Source organism: Charadrius vociferus, unplaced genomic scaffold, assembly GCF_000708025.1.
Source record: "Charadrius vociferus isolate BGI_N301 unplaced genomic scaffold, ASM70802v2 scaffold326, whole genome shotgun sequence".
NCBI lineage: Eukaryota > Metazoa > Chordata > Aves > Charadriiformes > Charadriidae > Charadrius > Charadrius vociferus.
This window is the reverse complement of record NW_009649062.1, coordinates 4,498,581-4,521,668: the sequence shown is the minus strand read 5'-3', so window position 1 is coordinate 4,521,668 and position 23,088 is coordinate 4,498,581. Positions and strand designations below refer to the sequence as shown.

At 37.5% G+C, this 23,088-nt stretch overlaps 2 protein-coding genes across 2 annotated transcripts in view; one reads left to right on the top strand and one right to left on the bottom strand.

Annotated features, from left to right (window-relative positions):
• The window catches only part of PI4KA (phosphatidylinositol 4-kinase, catalytic, alpha), a 60,580-nt gene that overhangs the window by 21,993 nt on the left and 15,499 nt on the right, over window positions 1–23,088 (top strand). Inside the window, exons 19-35 of the mRNA XM_009888153.1 lie at window positions 11,180–11,288; window positions 11,806–11,942; window positions 12,878–13,011; window positions 14,059–14,141; window positions 14,418–14,488; window positions 14,606–14,730; window positions 15,167–15,248; window positions 15,960–16,043; window positions 16,406–16,495; window positions 17,704–17,823; window positions 19,091–19,183; window positions 19,505–19,661; window positions 19,938–20,065; window positions 21,162–21,320; window positions 21,582–21,733; window positions 22,244–22,351; window positions 23,068–23,077. Of these exons, the coding sequence (XP_009886455.1) occupies window positions 11,180–11,288; window positions 11,806–11,942; window positions 12,878–13,011; window positions 14,059–14,141; window positions 14,418–14,488; window positions 14,606–14,730; window positions 15,167–15,248; window positions 15,960–16,043; window positions 16,406–16,495; window positions 17,704–17,823; window positions 19,091–19,183; window positions 19,505–19,661; window positions 19,938–20,065; window positions 21,162–21,320; window positions 21,582–21,733; window positions 22,244–22,351; window positions 23,068–23,077 (1,842 nt within the window). The remainder of the gene's footprint in view (window positions 1–11,179; window positions 11,289–11,805; window positions 11,943–12,877; window positions 13,012–14,058; window positions 14,142–14,417; window positions 14,489–14,605; window positions 14,731–15,166; window positions 15,249–15,959; window positions 16,044–16,405; window positions 16,496–17,703; window positions 17,824–19,090; window positions 19,184–19,504; window positions 19,662–19,937; window positions 20,066–21,161; window positions 21,321–21,581; window positions 21,734–22,243; window positions 22,352–23,067; window positions 23,078–23,088) is intronic.
• SERPIND1 (serpin peptidase inhibitor, clade D (heparin cofactor), member 1) lies at window positions 1,356–9,802 on the bottom strand. Its single transcript, XM_009888133.1, has 5 exons — window positions 9,756–9,802; window positions 7,639–8,510; window positions 3,496–3,769; window positions 2,270–2,414; window positions 1,356–1,853 (listed from the first exon to the last, which is right to left on the bottom strand). The coding sequence occupies exons 2-5, from the start codon at window positions 8,492–8,494 to the stop codon at window positions 1,662–1,664; spliced, it is 1,467 nt and encodes a 488-aa protein (XP_009886435.1). The 5' UTR covers window positions 8,495–8,510; window positions 9,756–9,802; the 3' UTR covers window positions 1,356–1,661.

The window sequence follows — 23,088 nt, the reverse complement described above, 5'->3', positions numbered from 1 at the left end:
GTTACTTAGGTCTCAAAACCCCCATATTTCAGATGCTCCAGCTCATTTAATCATTGATAAACTAATTAAGTCTGGGACATGAATATTTAACCTTTTGAATATGCCTGTCTTTTTGAATACAGATCAAAGAATGTGTCTATGAATGTTAATGATTTGTTGTGAACCTTCAGTGCTGAAAATTGTCAGCCACACGGTGGGCTTATAAGTAAGCACAATGTGAGACAGGAATAGAGAAACACCTCAGCTTCTTATTTGATATTAGCTCTTCATCACTCTTCATCACTCTTCGCCATCTAATACTGATACTTCACTGGCTGTCATGTTAAAGTTTTGTGTATGGGGCAAATAATTGTAGTAGATGCAAAATTAGAAATGGCAGTATATTAAAGTGAAATGAAATCAAGAAGTTAATATTAGAAAACACTTTTTTAAGAGAATTCGGAATCCTGAAAATAACTGTTGGTTTGTAGCTTAATTTGCATATTTTTGCTAACATAAGGCAAATTTATAATATGAATATATTTAAATAGATGCAATATTTGATACAGCAAATAATAATAAAACTACCCTCACTAGATTGTGAGGCACATTTTCATTTAAAAGGTATGAGGCAAAGGAAGGTATGCAAAGGTGAGTGTGTTCATTGACTTTAACAACTTGAACTAAGATCCAACTCTGTTCCTTCTATGGGGTAGGTAGTAGTATACTACAGAGCGCAGGTAAATTTTCACTTTTTCAAATGTGGAACAGGCTTTTGTACAGCATTCATGTTGTTACCAGAAGGATTCAGAAAGTTTATAGTCTTAAGTTTGACTTGAAATTTGTTGTCCGTTGAATCAAGTATGGAGAGTGTATTTAAATAACTAACAAATACTGCGATTGCTATGAATCACGCTATTTTGTAGAGGATTAGGTGATATTGAGTCCGTGAAAAGAGCATTTTGCTAGCTGCTTTCACTCTAACAGGTATTCCAAGGGTCTTTATGTAATTTACCTGGTTGGCCTAATTCTGGTACCACTTGTACTGATGAAGATGAGAGAACTGTATTGAAACCATACAAGTTAGGTTGGGGAAAAGTAGTGGATCCATTAGCATTGCATTCCTCCAAGACATTTTTATCTCCTCTTATTTGGTACGCTGGTCCCTAAGGTTTGTGGTGTGTAAGTCTGCTGAACGCTAAATGATGCAAGGGAGAGAAAGCATGTAGACACCTACTCTTTTTCAAGTTAGATTATCTAAAATACCCAGGAGAGACTTAAGCTGCTGAGACAGCTCACGTATTCAGGATTTCCTTATTCCTGTTTATTATAAATAGGCATCCTAGCAGAAATTTAGAGCTAAACTTCAAGAATCTAGATAGTCTGAATATTTTATTGATTACGTTTTATACACTGAAGCAGAACACAAAGTGTAAGTTACTTTGTTATTTATCTTTTTAATACACTTGTATCAATACATGGCACTATCCATTTTAAATTGCAGTCAAATTATCTACTGCTATGAGTCCATTCATGTGAAACTACCTGTAGGTAATATATTTTCTTTTGATACCAGTGGCTTTTACATTAGCTAATACGACAATAAAATTTCCTTTATGATACTGGTATATTAATGTGTACGCATCCCATGTGTAACAGCATGTTGGAGGGGGTCTCTGCTTTTAAGATTTGGCTGGGTTGACAACTCTACCCATGAACAGGAGGCAACTGGTACGATGTTCGTAGATCAGAAACAAAAAGGGGCGGTCCACAATAAAGCGAATCTGAGTAGAAAGAGGCATGAACCCGACATTGGTTATTGCTCCAGCCTCTGTGCCTTCCTCATTCACAGTTATTGTGCCTTGATGATTGAACTGTTTAAACAAACAAACAAAAAAGGAAAACAAACAAAAAAAGAAATTGAGGATCTCGTCAATATACTAAAGTGATGTACTCACAGCCATTCCCCCCCTCCATGTCCCACACGTGGCTCCCTTGTGACGCAGTTGCTGGTAACTCCTTTGTGGCCACAATCCTTTGGTTTTGGTTTGTGAATAAGCATGTTCCTGACTGACCACAACACCTCTAGTGCCTTTGACATCTGATCAATCGTGTTCCTCATTACATGAATAGACAAGGACATGCAGAGAAAGTTACATCCCTCCTATGTCCTCAAGAAAAGATGAGTAAAAAATACTATTTTAGCTTACTGTGAATTATTTTAACTGTGTTTTCATGTTTTCGGATGATATAGTTTAATCAGAAAGGAAATGAAAAGGGGAGTAAATACCCTGTCAATGGTGATTTTCTCATCCGATACACCGGAGTAGTCGCCTTTTTCATTGAACAGTTCTTCTATTCCCATGGATGTCAGATAACCAATCAAGTTATAACTCTTCTCCAGCTTAAATTTAGGCAGAACCACTTCTCTTGTTCTAGTAAAAATAAAGACAAAAATGAAAAGTCATCGAGGAGATACATACTTGCATGACTGCTTTGCTTTACATATCTGTTGTGGCTTGGGTTTTTTGCTGTCTTCAGCAAGCAGGACACAGAAATACACAGGGCTGTTTACTGTACTTTTACTTTCAGAAGTTGGACATCATTACTTTTAAGCTGTTTTAAGAAATTAATTCCCCTGCCAAAGCTTTTAGTTTGTCAATTTAATATTTCACTTATGATGATTTACGTTGTTTATGTGTATAAGATACATAGCTTTGAGCAGCTCAGTACATGATTGGTTATGCTTGTAATAAATGTTGAACTGTCAGATTTTCTGGAGTACTAAATTGGAGATTTGTCACTTATTGTATACTATAGAAATAGGTTAGCTTTCCGAATAGCACATCAGATCAACTCTTTCTATCTTTTTATCAAGTCTGAAGACAGATACCACCTAGTCTGTCATCTTGCAGAAGACAGGCTGTGTAATTTTTTCTGTCCCATAATTGTGATGTCCATTGTTGATTACCGAATGCGTGCTTTACACAACAGGTATGTTGAAATGTATAATGCTGAAATGAACATAGGCTCTTTTCCATATGATCGAGATTATTCTGCATAAATAACTGGTTATTATCATACTGCAGGTTTTCCTCCTCACTGGAAACTTTATCCGTGAGAGCTTTTTCTTTAAATCTACAGCATTAAATACTTAATAGAAAGAATTTTGAAACTCCATTAGAATTTTCCACCTCAATCATCCTTGGTTTCTTGGTGCTATTTACATTTTGAGACATCACTGGTCCTTACTTTTGATGCAATAGATCCATCTTTTGGGGCAGGTTGTTTAGGTTTAATGTTTTTGATCAAAATAACCCGTTCTAGTGGAAGGTGTCCCTGCCCACGGCGGGGGTATTGGAACTGGATGATCTTTAAGGTCCTTTCCAACCCGAAGCATTCTATGATTCTATGAAAATGTCATACGTTATCTTCTGTGCTCTTTACTTACCCTTGCAAGACTCATCAAGAAAATACATTAAGACTTTTAAGAAGATGTACTTTGCAGCAGGGTACCTGTTTGTCATGCTCTTCTGCCATTTTTCCACCACTTGAGGTGTTATCTGCTTTTCTAGGGCTTTCATGCCGGAGAGTTTGTGTGGAAGTACAATCAGCATACTGATGTTCCCCACAAATGGGAGCTGGATCACACCACAGTCCAGCTCGGGGTCTGCAGCAGCTAGGAAGTTCCCTTTGGTCTGCATCATAGGAACCTTTATTGTTTGCTTCTCGTTCAGTCGGAAACTTCTCTTCGTTGTCATTTCCACTGGAAATTTATTCTCCCAAGTTCCTGTTAATACAATGCGGAAGACAGATAAACAAAAAAACCCCAAGATCCTTGTTTAATAAAATATTCCCAGAATAACAGTTTACATTAAGTTTTAATTCATGTGAATTGGGAATTACTGTAGGAGGTTGTTGATTTCAATTAAGCCTGAGTACGAATCATAGAATGGTTTAGGTTGGAATACAAGTTTTAAAGTGACTTTCAAATTCCTGGCTTGCTTTCTAACTTAACATTTGTCTCATTTGAATGTTCTGAATTACAGAAGCAGGTAAACACAAACTGGAGATCTGGAAGGGCTTGGCATGTATTATTTTTTTCTACAAGGAACCTAGAAATTGCAAAGTTCAAACAGATGCAAAATATTTGACAGGGTTTGCATATAGCAAAACAACTGACACAGCTATATTTTCTGTGAGACAGCTATATTTTCTGAGAGATGTGATACTTGAAACCAGACGTGTTTCAAGCATCAGAAACGTCAAGCTAAGTAATGGCTGTTTTCATTTTGCATACAAGATATTATGTTGAAAGCATTACCGTGGCTTAGTCCATTCAAGCCAATTAACTTTCTATGTTATGACATCCTGAAGAGTTTGGGTGTTGACTGCTTAATTTTATGACCCAGTTGAATGTGATTTCAGCACACCTACGCGAGCCTGTCATCTGTCAGCTTTATGCCCAAAGAATACAATTCAATGTGTTTTGCAGCCCAGGAAACTTTGCCATCGGGGTTTGGTTCTTTCTACATGAAGATTCTTTGGGTACCCCAAATATTTATCAACTGTGTAAAAGAAGATGCCTTTTTTAAATCAGCCTTCCCATTGATCTGTTTTCAGAACCAAGGCTCTGGAAGAAACATTATTTCTTTCTTAATGGGCAGACAAAGCTAGAATTTTATAGTGGAGATAGGGTTATTGGTATTTCCTGTTAAAACTCTGGATTTTAGGTCACCGTTGGCAAGCGAGTACCTGGGGAGTGTGGCTCTAACTGTGTGGAGAGACTACAAATTTAACCTTCATCAGTAGCCTTGTTTTAGAAGGTTGCAAGTGATTCTGAGATCCCTAATCTGACTTTGCCAAATTGACTGCGAAGTAACAAAAAAAGCCTTAAGTCCAACTTTCATTCTTATGATTTCTTCATACGTCAGGCTGATAGGGAGCAGTTTGAGAAGTGACCAGACTGTGGTTCAGATTCTGAAGGGAATGGAATATAAAATGGATTATGCTATTCCCAAACAAATTGACTTCTCAGGAAAAAACAACATCTGTCTGTTCTTCAGGGATCAGAATTCACAGGTGTAGGACTCAAGCTAGCTAAAGACATGAAGCTGCTGTGGGTCAGGGGACGGTTGTCACCTGAGGAATGGGAGGCATTTATCAGTTCTTCCTAGTAAAAGAGAGGAGCTGGGGAACTTTATTCCCTAAATTCATTTTTGCAGATGTTTGTCTTGGAGTAAAATACTGTTCTCCAGCAGGAGGCGTGTGGTCTGGGATCAGCTGAAACCAGTTGGCACTTTGACTTTTGTGACTTCCTGTTTTGAATCTTCCCACCAAGATGCCTTTTGGATCCATCTGTGGTGGCAGATGATGTTGTCTGCAATGATTGACTTCTCTTGAATTTGTGACTAGAATCTCAAAGAAGCAATTTTGGATCTGTCCAAATATTTCACTTACCAAAAGCTGCTGTGATCTACCATGGCTAAAATAGCCAGCTCATACTTGATAGGACGCTCAAAAATGATTGTTAAGACCTCAGCAGAATGGAGGGTAAATCTCAGCTGGAGGTAGACTGGACGCCTACACAAGGTAGATCTTGCTTCTTACCAGTATGAATAGTTTCCAATAGTTTCTTGGTGGTATTTAATATAAAATGAGCTTGAGACTTCATGGTGTTTGGCAAGTATCCTATTACTCAGTCACTTGTACTGAGCATCTCTGTACCTTCTCAGGTACACTCGTAGGTTTCTTAGCTCTGAGGGCTTAACAGAGCTTGTCTGCAATGATACAGTACAGACAGTGTAAATATTGTAAATGGAAAGATGTGTACAAAAATTAGCATGTCTAGAAGAACTGGTGGGGAAACAAGGAAACCCAAGAGGAGAACTTGCTTTTTAAAAAGTTCAGTTCCGCTCAAAATAGAATTACCAGGAGATGGTCACTATAAGACAAAAGAATGGGAGACAGCAACATGGAATTGGTCTTTTTGGTTTTGAGGGTTAGAAATTACAGTCTTCAGCAGACAGCACCAAGGCAATTTGGACTAACAGGCCTGCATAGGGAGAAGAAAAATCCAAAAGTCTTTTTGGTCTTGATGACTCAAGATATCCAGTACTAAAGCTATTTAATTTTTGGTGGTGGATTTATTATTTTGAGGTAGCACGCCAGTACTAAAGCTATTTAATTTTTGGTTTTATTATTTTGAGGTAGCACAAGTATTTAGTAGCTTCAGAGTAAAACAAAAAGGTATTTTAAATTTGACCAAATTGTGAAAAAATTACCTGTTTCACTTTGCATAATCCTTTTCTTAGGAATGTCTGAAGGTCAGTAAAGCCATGTATTTAATATAATATGATCACCATAGATGTACTTAAAGATACAAATAAGTCCCTTTTGGATGGTACTTCAGAATAGAGGATGATTTGCAATTTATGCTTATGACTGCTTTAGGTCTTTTTAAGAGACAAGTGGCATTATTCGAGGAAGTAATGCCTTGCAAGTGAGTGGGAAAAGGTACGTTTCATAAACTTACAGGAGTGGTGTTCCTATAATCAAATGCTGCAAAGGCAGGAGTAAGACAGCTCTTGAGCATTTGTTTCCTGGAAGCAGGGACATAACTGGAAAAAAGAAACTCCTTTGTAAGTTATGGAAAGGAGTATGTTGTACTTCCAAATGCTGTTACCCTTTTGTGCTAATCTGCCTTTCCTTGCCAGTGTTTTAAGTCACCTTCATCTGATTTTCATCTTAGTCAGTAACAGATTTTCTTTTTTCCTTAGTCTCTCTTTTATTGGCACTTCCTGCCTTTTGCTCATTTAATACCATTTTAAAAGTTTGTTGAAAGATTACCAAGCTTTCAACCTGAGGCAGATAAGCAGTGTTGAAAACCTCACCACAGACTCTTAGTTGGAATTAAAGAAATTGAAAATAAGGATTTATAACAATAATATATTGTACAGTCTTTACTTCACAGGTTCAGCCTGTGATAGTGATACAGTAGGAGCCCATATCAACAGACAGTTCATGCTGAATTAACTGAAATACTCCAAATAGTGAATGTGTTTGTTTTTAGTTTTAGAAGAATACTGTTTTGGTTCTTCTCTTCAGTCCCCTGCATAGGCTTGTTAACAAGGATCATGCTCTGATCATATGAAAAATACATACTTTAAGCTGAAATTCTTTATAGTCATTCCTATGAATCCTGAATATTTCAGAAATGTGAAGTGTTTTAACTGAAATCAACCTGTACGATTTCAGTGAAGCCAGTAACTTGAACCAGGACTGAATGTGACTAATAACTTGCACGTGAAGTAATACCTCACCATCTAAGACTCCTACAAAGCTTATGCTTTCTGAGGCTTTTGTGCATTCATACATTGTTTTTTTAGTCTCAGTTTAAGACTATAAGGTTTTGGATGTAATAAGCATTTGCTGTATTTGTACAATACCCACTGACTTCAGGGCATGACTGGAACATCAGTGTGCTACAGAAACATGCAAAAAATGGGCTAATAATAGAGATTCTTCTCAATGAGGGAGCTGATAGGCTTTTTGGAACTGTAGTCTGGATTTAAGTTCAGTCTAGGGTTTCTAATGAAGTACGCAGTGAATTGCAAACTGAGAAGACACTTAGCTAAGATTGAAATAACAGATTCTTACCTTTAAAGTAAAGACAGTTAAGGATCATCATCAGCGTTGTAGGGTTTACATTCACAAGAGCTTCCTTTATTAATCCTTTGGTCAGCTTCAAGATGCGTTCATTTGTTTTAGTTATGAAGTTAGGATCAGAAAAATCAGCTGGTTGAGCATCAGCAAAGTAGTATGTTTTCATATTGTTTCTGAAATCATTCAGAATAGAAAAGTCCTTCTGAATATAAAGGTCATTGACAGACCTCAGCGTATAACCAAAATTGCGCCTGAATAGCCGATGAGTGAGCTTGCGGAAGAGGTTATGAACAGTCATGAGCTCATACTTGGTGCTGGCGTTAATGAAGTCTTGAAAGCCAAGGACAGATAACACTTCCTGGTGAGTCTGACCCTTCAGCCCCAGAGAAATCATAGCCATTGCGGTGGAAATGCCAACAGGAGCCATGAGAATGTTATCTGAAGAGTTGGCTTTGTCTGCCACGCTGCGGTAAAGGTTGAAGCCAAAGTTTGCGTTGAGGATGTTGAGGCGCTGGATTCTGGTTTTGCCTTGGAATAGTTCAAGAATATTTCCTTGCTGAATTTCAGAAACGATGTATGGGCCAGCATCAATAATGTCACCGTAGTCATCTTCACCCAATATCTTGTCGAGATCTAGGTAGTCCTCCTCTTCCTCTTCTTCAGGAATCAAGTCATTAGTGATAGTGTTTTCTCTGTGGAACTCAGGTGGTAAATTTGGCATATCGTAAGTCCCGTTTTCATGTGGCTGTGTATCTTTAAGGCTTTCAAAATGCTCAGTGAAGTCCTTGACTCCACAAAATGTGGAGGTTATGATGAGAGCAAGAGTAAGCAAATGAAATAGCAACTTCATTCTGACAGGTCAAAACCTGAAAGACAACATAACGCAGTTAAGAAAACATAGGGTAATTGAATTTTAGTTACCTATTCCACCATTTTAGGTCCATGCTGAATTCTGTCACAGCAGAAGGTCTTATAATTACCTTTTTTGACAGCGTTTTTTTTAGTGGAACAGAGCTTAATTAACTGGATAAATCTGTTTTACTGGTATTGGGTTTTGCTTACGTAATGCCTCCAGCCTGCCAAAGAATTGGTTGACCTCCTCCCATGGAAGTCGTCATTATTGGCATATTGTAGCAGTAACAAACTCATTACCTAAAATACATGGGAATCTTTATTTATGAACCTGTAACTCTTCAAATGTGTGCTGTGTTACTAGCGTATGCTAAAAATAGGACGTAAAGATAAGTTTGAAGATTCAAGTGTGGTAGGAGGAGGGACGAGGCATCCGCTAAAGGTCCATACCAGAAGGCCGAGATGTACTGAAGAATTTGAAACACAGACATTCTGTAGGTACAACAAAAAATGGGAGTTTAATGGGAGTATTTATGGATGAGCAAAGCTGAAATTTGTTGGAATAAAGGAGATCTAGGGATTTAGCAATAAACCTGGAGAAAGATACACATTTGCACTGAGTACCATTAGTGGGACTGCACTGTTAAAACAACAGTCTTATTACAATGTTGATTAAAATGTTTTTTAAATTAGCAAATAGTCCAAAGAGCTGTTCTGCAGAAATAAAATATGTAGATATACATACCTGTACATCTGTGAATAAAACCAGTGCTTGAAGGAAAATATTTTCAAACATGTTGTAGCAGGATTGAAGTAACTGAGTTAACATTTTTTAAACTCTCCCCCTGAACTAATTAGCCTGAAATCCTAAAAGCATTTTAAGGTGATTATCCCACAAAAAAACTACTACTTTTGCAACAATGAAGGATCCACAGAAGGTACTTTTAAAGTGTTTTTCACACTGTGACTGAAGGACTTGAGTCAGTCTTTTTTTATTGTTTCTTCATAAATGCATTGCTTTTTTCCCCCGCCCCCAGAAGTCGGGCCCTTAGGGCTGAGATACTCCGTCCAGTAACCATTGATAAATGTTTTCTGCTTTTGGCATAGAAGAATTTGCTGTCTGTAGTTCCCAATTTTACGATCTTGTCTCCAGAAAGTTTAATTATCATTTAGATGCACTTACACAGGCAAAACGTTCCCCTGCTCTGCAATATATGTCAGATCGACCTAAAATAAGAGAAGATGTAAGTGAAGCTTACCTTTAAGCCACTCTACAGAAGGGATGTGTTGAATAGCTCCAGTAAGGGGAATGGCAGGGTTTAAATCTGAACTTTGACGCTAGTTTTTTGTGTATCTCCCAAAGTAAACATTCTCTAAACCAAACACTGCTAAACTTACTTCGTCAGCCAAAATCCCTCCCTTGCCTAGTGATCTCTGCTGAATTGTATGTTGTTTGTTGAACTACTTTTATGGCTTTGCAGGTACTTGTTCACTTTTGAGGAAGATCTTTGAGCAAAAATCGGTCCGTGTGTAAAGTTTCAAAGTCAAACATGCACATAAACTTCACTGTTTATGACAAGTAAAAGCCACGTCACTCCTGTTTTGTGGGGGACATCTTACTGCGAGTGTGGTTGGGGCCGCAGTGGTTGGGATGGTCACGCTTCTTTCGTCAGTGTTCCACTGGTGCAGACGTTTGCGTTACACAAGCAACTTTCTACCATAGTGCCATTCACCAGCTTAAACTCAGAGTAATTTTACCATAATTGAGGGATTTTTTTTTCATCTTATTTTGCTGGCATACTGTTGGCTTTCATACCTCAAGGGAATTATTGTACAGTTACATAAAATCTCTTCAAGTTAGATTAGAATCTAGCATTTACTTAGTAAAGTTTACAGTAATAATATGCAGTCATGCTGAATAAAGCCTGTGGTTTAATGGACCATTTATTTCACTTTTTAAACACTGCCCGTGCTTCTAACACCATTTAGAATAACACACTATGAGCTGTGTTATATAAATGTATATAAAATTGCGTATCATGTTGGCTGGGAGTATAAACTGTGCTCCTCCAGTGGCAGCAGCTGTTTTTGCAAAAAGTATCAGAGAATTTTAATAAATGTCTTAAAAATAATGCTCTTTTACTTGCTTGTTTAGATAGTAAATTCTCCAGAACTGATGTCATTGTCTGCGTGGGTGCAAGCAATGAAAGATCCCCAATTGGTGCCTCAATGTATTTCCACAAAGCCAATAAACAATAGCAACCAGAAGTGTGTTTGACTAATATTTATTTGGTTTTGAGTTCCTTTGCACTGAAGCAAAGCTGCATGGCATTGTCTTCAACACAGTTTAAAGGACCATGTGGTCTCTTCCTCTTTGCAGTTGATAGTACATTAATATTATGTATTCCCTTCAGAGGTTACTGTATCAGCATGGTATTATTCCTGTGTAAAACAAAGGAAATTCTTACTTCAGGCATCTCAAATGTTAGCATTTAAGATATTCTAACAACATCTAATTTTCTTCAATACAACAATAGCAATGTAATCCTCGTTTTCATAGGTGACAAAGAATATTACCTTCATAAATCATAGTAAAGAAGGTACATTAATTGATTGCTTAGCATGGAATTAAGTTACTGTAACTCCCACCATTTTCTGATGTTAGTTTTTATTTCTTTGATAGCTCACTAGGCGCTTGCCACCCATCAAGGAGGCCAAGCCCAGGTTGCAAAAGCTGTTCCGTGACTTCTGGTTGTATTCAGTGCTGATGGGATTTGCTGTGGAAGGATCAGGTAGTGTAAATTCTAAGACAGCCACATTGCTGCTCACATTTAAACTCTTCATGAATGTAAATGTACCTGTATGCGAACTGCTCGCGGTAGGCTAAAGAAAAATTACAGCCATAAAGACACTACAGAGCAAACAGCTTACATGACAGTTCTCTGGTAGGATTTCTTTGCATCGTTGCTCTGTTCTATGAGATTCAGCACAGTGCAATTTGTTCTTGTACTTAATACAGCAGTTAGCCTTTGTTAAGTATGAGTTTTGATAGCTAAGTTCCTGAAATGGAAGATGAGACACATGGGGTACAATGGTGATCAGGTAGAAACTTCTTACCCATTGAGAAACTTCACCTGGAATTACCTAAACATATTTGTTATGTTTGGAACATGAACCACTTCTATTGAGTGTTTGTGTTTAAGTGCATGAAAAATTGGCCCTCGGAAGTAGTACAAAGCTTGATAACGCTAGTTCATTTTGAATCTTAATATTGTTCACCCCGCCTTCCTCTTTATACTTGTATTCCAGGTCTCTGGCCAGAAGAATGGTATGAAGGTGTATGTGAAATTGCCACCAAGTCTCCGTTACTCACATTTCCCAGTAAAGAACCACTTCGATCTGTTCTTCAGTACAATTCTGCAATGAAGAATGATACTGTGACTTCTGTAAGAATTAATTTCTTCTATTATCTCCTTCCATAATGTCTGTCAGTGTTAAAATGATATAGTAACCATGATTTATTGAAATAGCACAATACCCATTCATCCTGCCCCCTTTTAGTGAAAAACAGCTTTTTTACACTACTTTTGTGACAACAGTGTACATAAATTATTTGAGTTTAGTTTTACTGAGTGTTAATACAAGTGTTTAGGGTGGTAGCTACACTATTTTGATTAGGTGTAGAAACCAAGTCTTTGTGGAGATGGAAGCCTTTTAATAGTTTTTCATCCACTTTGTATCAGGTAGACAAAACCTGCACTGTTAAAAAAAAAACAAAACAAAACCAAAAAACTTTGGAAGGAATCAATACATTCTGTCTTTCAAAGAGATGTTAAGTGAACTTTTTCCTTTTTTATCCTCTGGCTTGGTACCGGTATACTTCTCTCTCCCTAGTGTTTACAGGATAGATTTTACCTGAGAACTGTCTGTGGTAGCAGTGTAAAGTGGATTGAAGAGTTGCAGTTTATGAAATGTCTTTGTCTGGCTCCCAAATAATACAGAAATCTGCACTGTGCCTGGATACTTAGTTCTGTGACATTAACGAGTGGCACAACAGACCCCTGAAGTTTAAGAAGCTGGACACAATTGATGTTGATCAAAACTACGTGCATTTAGTGTAGATCGGTATAACTGCATGGAAACTAGCAGTTATTTCAGCAGGGAGCTTGACTCAGGTATTTAATTCTGTTTAATTACTTATTTGAAGAATTGTAACTTGCTGAGTCAGAGAAGGTTGGTCTTAGCTTGCAGACAGAGGCGTCCTGGCATATTCTTTGCAAAGGTTAAAAAGTAAAAAGAGTAATAGCTGAAAGCAGATGTTTTCAGAACTCAAACTAATACAGTACTCCCACTTCAGATAATTTCATGTATTCATCTCTAGGCTGAATTAAATGAATTGCGGAGTACCATAATAAATCTCTTGGATCCTCCTCCAGAAGTGTCAGCGTTGATCAATAAGTTGGACTTTGCCATGTCTACCTATCTTCTTTCTGTTTACCGCCTAGAGTACATGAGGTATATATATATGTACTTTTTTCACTGATGAATTTGAAAAAAAAATCAAATAAAATTAAAAACTGTATGTTCGAGTCAGAATTGCCGGACACAAAGATAAATGAGAATCAGTTTTTGAGTCACATTAGCTTTATTCAAGATTGAGATACTGGGAGTTAATCTCTGCAAAAATGCCTGTAGGGTAGATAAAAAGGATGGAATAATGTAGTAGGGCCCCAAAAATGGGATCTTCTCTGTATAAGAACTAATAGTAGATGGACCAAAGGGTTCCTTAAAGGAAGGTCTCGCAAGCTTAATGTATCCTTTGCACAATACTGTGCTTGTGCCTCTGAAGGACAGTGTAGACACTTGCCTATTCTGTGAAATTAGTGTAATGTAGGAGCTGAGAAAATTTTTTTGTAGTGTACTTTTTTTCCCCCTCAGTAGTTTGTATTAGGTTGTACTAATCAAACATACTGAATTCACAGACTATATTTTTCCTTTAAAAGTGTATTTATTATTGCTATTCAAAGAAGTGTGTACCTGAAAGCTGAGGTGTTGGTCTGGCAGTGAGGAAAATAGGAAGAAACTTCTCCATCACGTTTTTACTTTTACAGACAATAACTCACAACAGGGACAACCATTTCCAGAAACATCTTGTCTGTATTTTAGAAACAATTTTTTAGTAAGTGATATTTTCGTCATAGGTAAATTCAACAGATGCAAAGCCTATAGAGGTGCCAAAGATTGTACCGTGTTTATATGTTTGCGGTGATTATATAAGCACATCGTTATCAGGTTTCCCACTGCTGTGTGGAAGTTATTCTCTCAGTGACAAACAAGCATTTTAAGATCCAAGTTCTATTGGTTGAAGGTAGAAACAAATAGCAATATCACACTTACTAGAGACTTACAATTATCATGAAATGAATGATTACTGTATTTGCATGGTGTGTACTGTGATGCTGAAGTACACAGATTTGTGTTGAAGATGCTTAAAAGAAAAAAAAAACAACTATAAAACAAAAAACCAGAACAGCCCAACCCACAAAAGTCTTCTTTTCCTAGGGTGTTGCGTTCAACTGACCAAGATCGCTTCCAAGTCATGTTTTGCTATTTTGAGGATAAAGCAATTCAAAAAGACAAATCTGGTAAGATTACCTGTCTAGGTTAACTTGCAACTTGAGATACTACCAAGTTATCTCCAGGCATGCAAAACTAAAACAAATGAAGCAACTGTATAACAAAATAAATCACGTTCACTAGATTTCTGTTGCTTTATTCTTGTCAAGAACGATGGTTTTGTTTTGAAACAGTTTAGTTCAGTGTTGGCTGAGTAAACATAAACACTTTTTAACTGTTATACATGGTTTGTAAAGCAGATGCAATGGTGATAATCAAATCTGACACTTCTCTCAATTCCTCAGGCATGATGCAGTGTGTGATAGCTGTTGCTGATAAGGTGTTCGAAGCTTTCCTGGCAATGATGGCTGATAAAGTAGGTTACACGGAAACTAAAATTTTAAATTTGCATAAATGTTCTCATTTCAGTTTATGAAAGTGTGCTTGTCTTTTTCCTTACGAGCTTCACACTTCTCTTTGGCATGCTTTTTAGCCTAAAACTAAGGAGAATGAAGAAGAGCTGGAGAGACATGCTCAGTTCTTACTGGTGAATTTTAACCACATTCACAAGAGGATCAGGAGAGTTGCAGACAAATACTTATCTGGCTTGGTAGACAAGTGAGTATAGATGTAATTTTCTTGTTTTCTTTTCACATTGACTGCTTAGTGATTACGTACACAGTTGATGACAACAGTCAAGTGAATTTCTGCTGAAACATCTCATTGGAAAAATAACATTCACTAGCATTTTTAACTTGAGCTCTGAAACACCTGCTTAAAATGTCTACTTAGTATTCCCATGCATGGAGCAAAGCAAAGTGTCCGTGAAAAAAATGCAGTCTCAACTTGGCTCTACTCAACTTGCTCTTAGAGAGCTTTTGACTGTATTGAGCTAGGCTGTTGTGAGCCACGGCCAGCTTTGTGGCTTCTGTTGAGTATGAGCTACCTGGTGATGTCTGTCGCTAGCTCTTTGAGCAGCTCCAGTTCTTGAGAAAATAATTGCCTTCCTCAGCTCTCCATGGTTATTGTGTTTCTGAATCCTGTCTTGCTCTAGGTTTCCTCACTTGCTGTGGAGTGGAACTGTGCTGAAGACTATGCTAGATATTCTGCAGACGCTGTCACTGTCTCTTAGTGCAGTAAGTTCCTTTTTTAGTAATGGTTTTGGGGGAATAAAGGGTTTGTTTCCATTTTTCTTATTATTTCATAGAACAGATTTTTTTTTAGCTTGCTTTGCATTTATTTTATACTTATTTGAGTTCTTAATTTGTTTTTGCCTTCATCACTAAGCCTTAATTTCCATTTCTGTGAAATAAGGAGTACATTTGTACCCCTATTTCATAGGTAGTAAAACTAGTGCTAGTAAGTTGTTGTCAAACATGGTTCAGAAAGTCAAATCTAGCATCAAGAGTAAAACATAGCATTGCCAATTATGGGTTGAAAATGTTGAACTGTCTCATTTGAAAGAAAAAATTGATGTTTTTTTTCTGGGTTTGTGTTCTTTTTATTAATTATGGTTGTCACATTGTATTTTTTCCTGTCTCTGTATGTGTGTCCATATTCCTTGGATTTATTACATATTCATATTTTTGAGGATGGAATTGCTTTATAGAGTTTTATTTTTCTACTAAATGTTGAGGAGAAGGCTTTGGATTTTTAAAATTATACTGAAAAACCAAACTACCACAAAAAATGTTTCTTACAGCTGTTCAGATTGACTTTGAGAGCAAAGATTAGCAAAAACGTTTGGTAAATCAGAATTTCTTTTTGGGGATAGTTCTACCTGTAGTGTTCAAGTTAAGTGATGGTGACTTTTATCTTACTGAGAATTGATAATTGTTTTTGTTTAGGACATTCACAAGGACCAACCATACTATGACATTCCTGATGCTCCATATAGAATAACTGTCCCTGACACACATGAAGCCAGAGAGGTAAGTTGTCTTCCTTGATTTACCAAACAACAAAATAATGCCAAATTTTTTTATGCCAAGGGGATAAATTAGTGAGCTACTGTGAATGGTCTGTTTTTTTAAAAATACTTCCCTAGGTAAGGTTTTTCTAATACAATATGACACCTGATATTTATGTTTTTCTGAATCTTACTATTTTACTTCACTTGAAACTGACAGTTCTTTGCTTACTAAGAGTACATTTAATTGTTACAGAAAATTTAACTGTATCAAGTTGCTGCAACCTCTCTTACTCTCTGTGTTACTTATTACACCATTAAAACCAGTGACTCTTATTAAACATCCTGTACTTTACTGATTATATTGATGCTTTCTAATTCTAGAGTATAGTCAAGGATTTTGCTGCACGCTGTGGGATGATTCTGCAAGAAGCAATGAAATGGGCTCCCTCAGTTACAAAATCTCATCTACAGGTAATGAGTCTGCTTCTGTCAAAGAGTTTGGTTTTCACAGATCTTCAATATGGGAATTGAATTATGTCATGTTGTTGATTTTTCAGGCTATCCATGCATCATTTTTAAATTTTTCTGTTGCTCTAAGATTTCCTTTATAACATTGGCAGAGAATAATTAGAATTTTTTATTTGATATGCCTTTTGATGTAGTCCAAATCGGTGTATCTTGAAAATAAGTTTTGTAAACAGTTGATCGCCCTGGATTTACTTCAGAAGTCAGAATTTCTTATAATAGAATGCTCTGCCTAGAAAAGTTTGTTTAATGCTGGGGCATTAGCTGAAAATATCAGCTGCACTGAAAACTATGATTAGGATGTAGAATTTCTTTCTTGTTTCCCTCTTAGGAGGATATTTTTTCTTTTTTTTCTTTTTTTTTTTTTAAATACAGAGAAACACTGCTAATATATGAGAACACTGTAAACTATGGACTTTAATTTGAACATTGGGGTAGTAAACTCTCACATGTGCCAGAGTTCAGTAGAAAACTGTCACAAGACCACAAGCAGAGACTACAAAAAGACTATTTATGATGTACTAATAAAATAAATAAAACGCCTTTTATGTAAACAAAAAGTCTCACTATAGTAAAATTCAGGTCTCTCTTAGTCCTTGGTGAGTAGCTGAAGAAACCGTGTAGTCCAGGTTAGACCAGTATTCTGTCTAGAGGTGCCTAACTTAATGCTGGTACAGCATTTCTGGGGAGGCTCAAGATCTTGGCCACTGCAACTCTACCTGAAGTTTATATTTCCATCCCTAAGAAAATGTCAAGGGATTCTATCCTTATGTAAAGGGATAACTAATTATATTCGCTTCTTACATGGAGTCCAAAGCATTTCCTTTCGTAAGGTTCTTTTTGTGAAAAGTGATTCTTTTTAAAGAATATGTCAGACTTCAAGTATTGTATCTTGATCACTTTATCCTTTTACAAAATGGAATGAGTCTCACTCTACATGTTTAGGAGGACATTCAGAGTTTCTTATTGCCAGGGGAGCAATGCCTAAAAGGGAGTAGAAACAGTCTATTTATTGTCAGGTGTGTGTGTAATTAAGTTTTCTGGTATTTCACAATGATGCGACACTTGCTTATGAGCTGCCTTGTTTTGAAAAACACTGTAGTTTCCCAACAAACACTTCTTTTAATTGGGTTTGTTGGTTATTTTTGTGACAGGAGTACCTAAACAAACATCAGAACTGGGTATCGGGTTTGTCCCAGCACACAGGACTGGCTATGGCTACGGAAAGCGTTTTGCACTTCGCAGGCTACAACAGGCAGAACACCACTCTGGGCGTGAGTATTGGGCACAATTCTTGTTTGTTTTACATAAGTTCACTCAAAACGTATATGCAGTTTTTCACAGTCCATTTTTTCTCATTTGTGGTTGTAATTTCTCATCTCCTGGAGAAACAGCCAGTAGAATCTCTTCTGTCATCAGCCAGCTTGTTTTCTAGCAGCAGCTCTGAAACTGCCTCCACGCCCAGCTTTAGCCGGATTTCCTTTTGGTCCTCTGTTACAGTCGCCCTTCTAGACAGCGCTAGTCACTAAATGTACATAGGATAAAGAATTCCCAGGACTCAGGAGTGTAGTCACATAGTTCCTTAAAGGGGCAAGGCAAAAAAAATTGATAGAATAAAGACTGTACTGGAAGAAACTAGAAACTGGAACTAAATGGAAAGGAACTAAGAGAAACAACTTTCTCATTTTCTTACTACGTTAACAGTATTTGTTTTGATTAGGGCCCTCCTGCACGTCAGCCAAGTGACAAAAGCTCTTTCAGAAAGCTTTCAGATTGCTAGCAGGTTTTTTTTTCCTCCTGCTTTATTCCCAAGGATTGGACATTGCTAATGCAGAGATGATAGTACACAAATTTTATATTCAAGACATTATGTAATAAGAATAGTTCTCAAAAGTTTATCCATTGCTGAGCCAAGCTAGCCATTAACAGTACTGAAGCAAAGCATTACAGGAGCATTGAATTTTTGATGGTTTTGCTGGCCTTGTATTTTAGTATTAAATCCACAATATAAAAAATTGATTTTACAATATAAAGAATCATTCTTTTCTTTTTGTTTGTGTTTGAGGAGAAACCTCTGAGTCACAATTTCCTGAGTGCTTCTGCAAAGGGAAACGTGGATTACTAGTGTGTTTTTTCAAGACAGGAACAAAATACTCTCTCTGCATTACTCTCAGTTCAGCGAGCTGTTGCATGGAGAGGGCAGAACCAAGATCATGTCTACTCTTCTGTCTTCTGTCTTGCCTGTTTGTGAAAAGGGAGCCGCAGTCCCAGGGATTCTACCCTTTTTATGCTTTTTTTGGTCTTTCAAAAAGTATATACAAATATGTATATATTTTACACTGTATACATGGAATTAATGCACACAGGTTTTATTTCATTTTTATCAGTCCGAGTACTGTTATACCTAATAGTTATGATACTGGTGTCTTTATTAGCGTGAGGAAAACTAAACTTAAAACACATGTTAATGTATAAATAGAAAAAAAAAGATGAGGGGTTGGATATGAACAGTATAAACAGGTCTATGTGGTCTGGTCATAGGCAACTCAGCTGACTGAAAGACCAACTTGTGTGAAAAAGGACTACTCCAACTTCATGGCTTCTCTTAATTTGCGGAACCGCTATGCAGGAGAGGTAAGTCCAGGATTTTTCGTGATTGTGGAGTATCCATGAGCTCTGGCATAGCTTTTTTGGGGAATGATGTCCCTTTCAACACAAGGGTTATTTTAAGCACAGGCTCTGAAGTTAAATTCCTTCGAGACAAAGGGTATAATTTTCCTAGGTTATTAAACAGATCATTGCAGAAAGTTCTTGGATTGCAGATAAAGCTAAAGATTTAGCAAAGTAGTAACAAAAGATGTCTCTGTTTGTGAGGTCTCTTATAAGCACATGACCAATATCAAGCTAGATTCCTAAAATAGTGTTCTCTGTTGAAAAACCCATTATATTTTACAGGTTTCTGGAATGATTCAGTTCTCAAATGCCACAGGACGAACATCTGACCTGAATAAACTGATGGTCAAAGAGCTGAATGATGCTCTTGAATTGGGCCATACTGAATTCTACACCCAGGCCATGTTTAAGTTGACTGCACTGCTGATAAGCAGCAAAGGTAATGAAAAACAAATGGAGTTCCGCTTCCTGGCTGTGAATGCCAAGAGTAATAAACTACAAAAACTATCCGTATGCAAACCCAGTACACATCAACTTGAAGCAAAACTGTGTTTTGAGTGTTTTCAATTAGGTTTATATTGGGGAAAAGCCTCCTTAAACTAGAAGCTATTTATTAGGAATTGATTATTACATACTGTGCACACCAATTTCACGCTGATGTGAAAAGCATTTATTTATTCTGTTGGGAGAAATCTGAGTGAATGTTTGTTTTCAGACTGTGATCCCCAGCTCCTTCATCATTTGTGTTGGGGACCCCTGCGAATGTTCAACGAACATGGCATGGAAACAGCAATTGCTTGCTGGGAGTGGCTGCTTGCTGCCAAGAATGGAATAGAAGTGCCGGTAGGAAGCTATTTAACAACTCTGTCTCTGCCCCTGCAAGGGGGTCAGAGAGAAAATTTTGAGAGATTCACAGCTATTGTGAATCTATGTCGAGTAAGGATGTTAAATGCATTGTTAATCACTTTAGCCTGCCAGGAAATCTCTGTTCATGTCTTGTTGGAAGTCTGAGTACTCTCACGAAGTGGACTGTGGGAAACTGATCTTCCTCAGCAGCCGAAGGAAATCTGTTAGGATCTCAGCTGTGCAATTCACTTTGCTGCTGAGATGCATGAGCTGCTCATGAATCAGGTTCTAAACTACCGCAATGTATAGAATGGTGTTTTAAAGCGAATAGAAGTCAATGTCACTGCTTATCAGTTGAAGCCTCTGGTATCTGGCATTGCACCCTTGCATAAAAAATAGGCTCGCAAGTGTCCTGATCCTGTAACAGGCTAGACCAGCTGTATTTTGTGAGATGGGGATGAGTCTAATAGAAATAAAACAACTCAGTATGGTGTAGTGACTGCCTACACACAGCTGAGAAAGCTGCCTCTGGTAATCGCTCCAGTTAGTGAGCACTAAGTGTTTCACTTGCTGGAGGCAATCATCAATCTAAATTTACTTAGGTCACTTTTCATGCACATTTCAGTGTTTACCTTCTTAAATATGAGTTTCATTTTTTCTCTTAAGCTTCTGGGAAACTTTTTTTGTATCTTGTTGAGGAGATCAGATAAGCACCCTTGGTTGCTGGGCCTCTTTTCTACCAGAGGATGCTGCTCTCTACAGCAGGTTCAGCAACAGTGAATTATGTGCCTGCTTTATGTTGCTCACTTCATCAGCTGCGTGTGCTAATGGGCCAACCTGCATCCTGCTCTTGTCTGCTGTTGCCCTTAGTCTTCTGTTACTAGCTGAACTTCTGGGGAGGTCTTTTTTCCCTTCGTAATTTAGGACATGAAAGAAACATTTTATTTCGGTTGGATGTGTAACCTCTCTGTTAACATTGCAGTGAAATTTAATTGATGTATTAGATTCTCATGTGTGCTATTGAGAAAGATTGTGCTTTCCATATAAGAAAATGCTCTTGAAACAAGAAACGCTGTTATCTTTCTTCTTGCAGTTCATGCGGGAAATGGCAGGAGCCTGGCAAATGACAGTGGAGCAGAAAGTTGGCCTATTTTCTGCTGAGCAGAAAGAAGCAGATCCATTAGCAGCCTCAGAAGAGAGCCAGCCGAGGCCTTGTCCACCAGAGGTGACTCCACATTACATCTGGATAGAGGTGTGTATTTCTTCTAAACACCCCTCACATGGCAGTGTTGCAGTGACGCTGTGATTAAGCTGCTCTGTACTACTTGTCCTTACAATTCAGGAAGGGAGTGGAGTCATGATGGTAGTCCTTCTGCCACAAAGCCAGGAGACACACTCTTTTTAGATGAGCGTAATAATCGAGGGGGAGAAAGGTGTTTGAAACAGAAAAGACTGGGGGTTTTTTTGACATGGAAAAAGGTCAAAGGAAGCACGGCATGTCTTTCTCTCTCAGTTTTTGGTGCAGAGATTTGAAATAGCCAAATACTGCAGTTCTGACCAAATAGAGATCTTCTCCAGCCTGCTCCAGCGGTCTCTTTCGTTGAACATTGGAGGGGCAAAAGGCAGTTTGAATCGGCATGTGGCAGCAATTGGACCCCGATTTAAGTGAGTAGTGGGTTGTTTTTTTCCTTGGTGGAAGAAATAAGATTATAGAGGGGTGGGAGGAAAAAACTAAATGTATTACTTGTCCTTGGCTTCACGTGGTGAAAATTCCTTTAAAAGCCAGGAATCATGTAGAGGCTCAGCTCTGTTTTCAAAGTAGAAATAGGTGACTCTAGCTTGAAAGTCGTTTTTGGTGCTTCAGAAAACTTCATGTGATAATTTCATATAGCGAATTGCCCACATCATGGATCCGGTCAGTGTATCAGTTGGGGATAATTTTGCTTCATCAATTGTTTTCACTTTTTGTGACTTGGAGGCTTGAACTTTCCATGGTTCAGTAGTCACAGCTTTAGGAACAGACTGATGGTAATGAAAACAGTTTGCCAGGAGCTCTGAAACAGACACTTTTCAATGAGTTGAACTGAGTTACAGCTGTTGCTGTGGTGTCTATGGTGTTGCATTGGTCACCATTTTGGGAATGCCAAAATTTTCATTCTCTATTTTGCTTATTAGGTTACTCACTCTGGGGTTGTCTTTGCTGCATGCTGATGTGGTTCCAAATGCAACTATTCGAAATGTTTTGAGAGAAAAGATTTATTCAACTGCCTTTGATTATTTCAGGTATGTTTTTATCTGTAACTACTCACTAAAAGTGTGTGTGTGATTTCCTGAACCTTCCATGATACTTGAAAGCAGCAGCTGTCTTTCTCTTCTCGTGATTTAACTTCTTTCCCTTTTCAGCCATTTTAACAGAAACTTTTCTTTTCCTTGTGCTTTTGTGTAGTTCATAAACCGTCTCAAAGAGACTTAAGAAATAAGTTTCAGTTTTTATGCAGGGTTTAAAAAGTAGTACCTTCAGGAGTGTTTCTGTTCTTTTCTTTCTTTACTTATTTTGGAGTTTATTCAATGTTCAATACTCAAATGCTAGATTTATAAGATTTAAAGAATTGCTGTTACAGAGTGTGTGGCTGAAATGTAGTTTCACTGTTTTGAAAGTACATCCACACTGAATCTGATGATCTAAACCTTTGACATGTGCACAACAGAAAATAATACAATTGATAAGAATGTCTGAATGTGAGGCGGTCAGTCAGTCATAATACTAAATTTCAGATGAATCCAAGATGCTGACAGACTGCTGCTTAATCTTCAGTTATAATAGGAAGTTTGTACTCTTCAGTCAGACAGAATAAAGCAATGAGGATAAAATGTAGTGATGTGTAGTCTCATCCTTGTAGATTCTGATCAGAATAAGAAATATGACTTGATTAGATTTGTGGGGGTTTTGTTTTTTTCGAATACGTTCAACTTCACGTTATTTGTGCTATTTCTTTAAGTTGTCCCTCAAAGTTCCCTAC

Coding starts and splice junctions, on each gene's coding strand:
- SERPIND1 (XM_009888133.1), bottom strand. CDS start 8,494: ATGAAGTTGCTATTTCATTTGCTTACTCTTGCTCTCATCATAACCTCC. Junction 3,770..7,638: donor TAACTGTCTTTACTTTAAAG/GTAAGAATCTGT, acceptor TTGTATTAACAG/GAACTTGGGAGAATAAATTT. Junction 2,415..3,495: donor CAGAAGAGCATGACAAACAG/GTACCCTGCTGC, acceptor TATTTTTACTAG/AACAAGAGAAGTGGTTCTGC.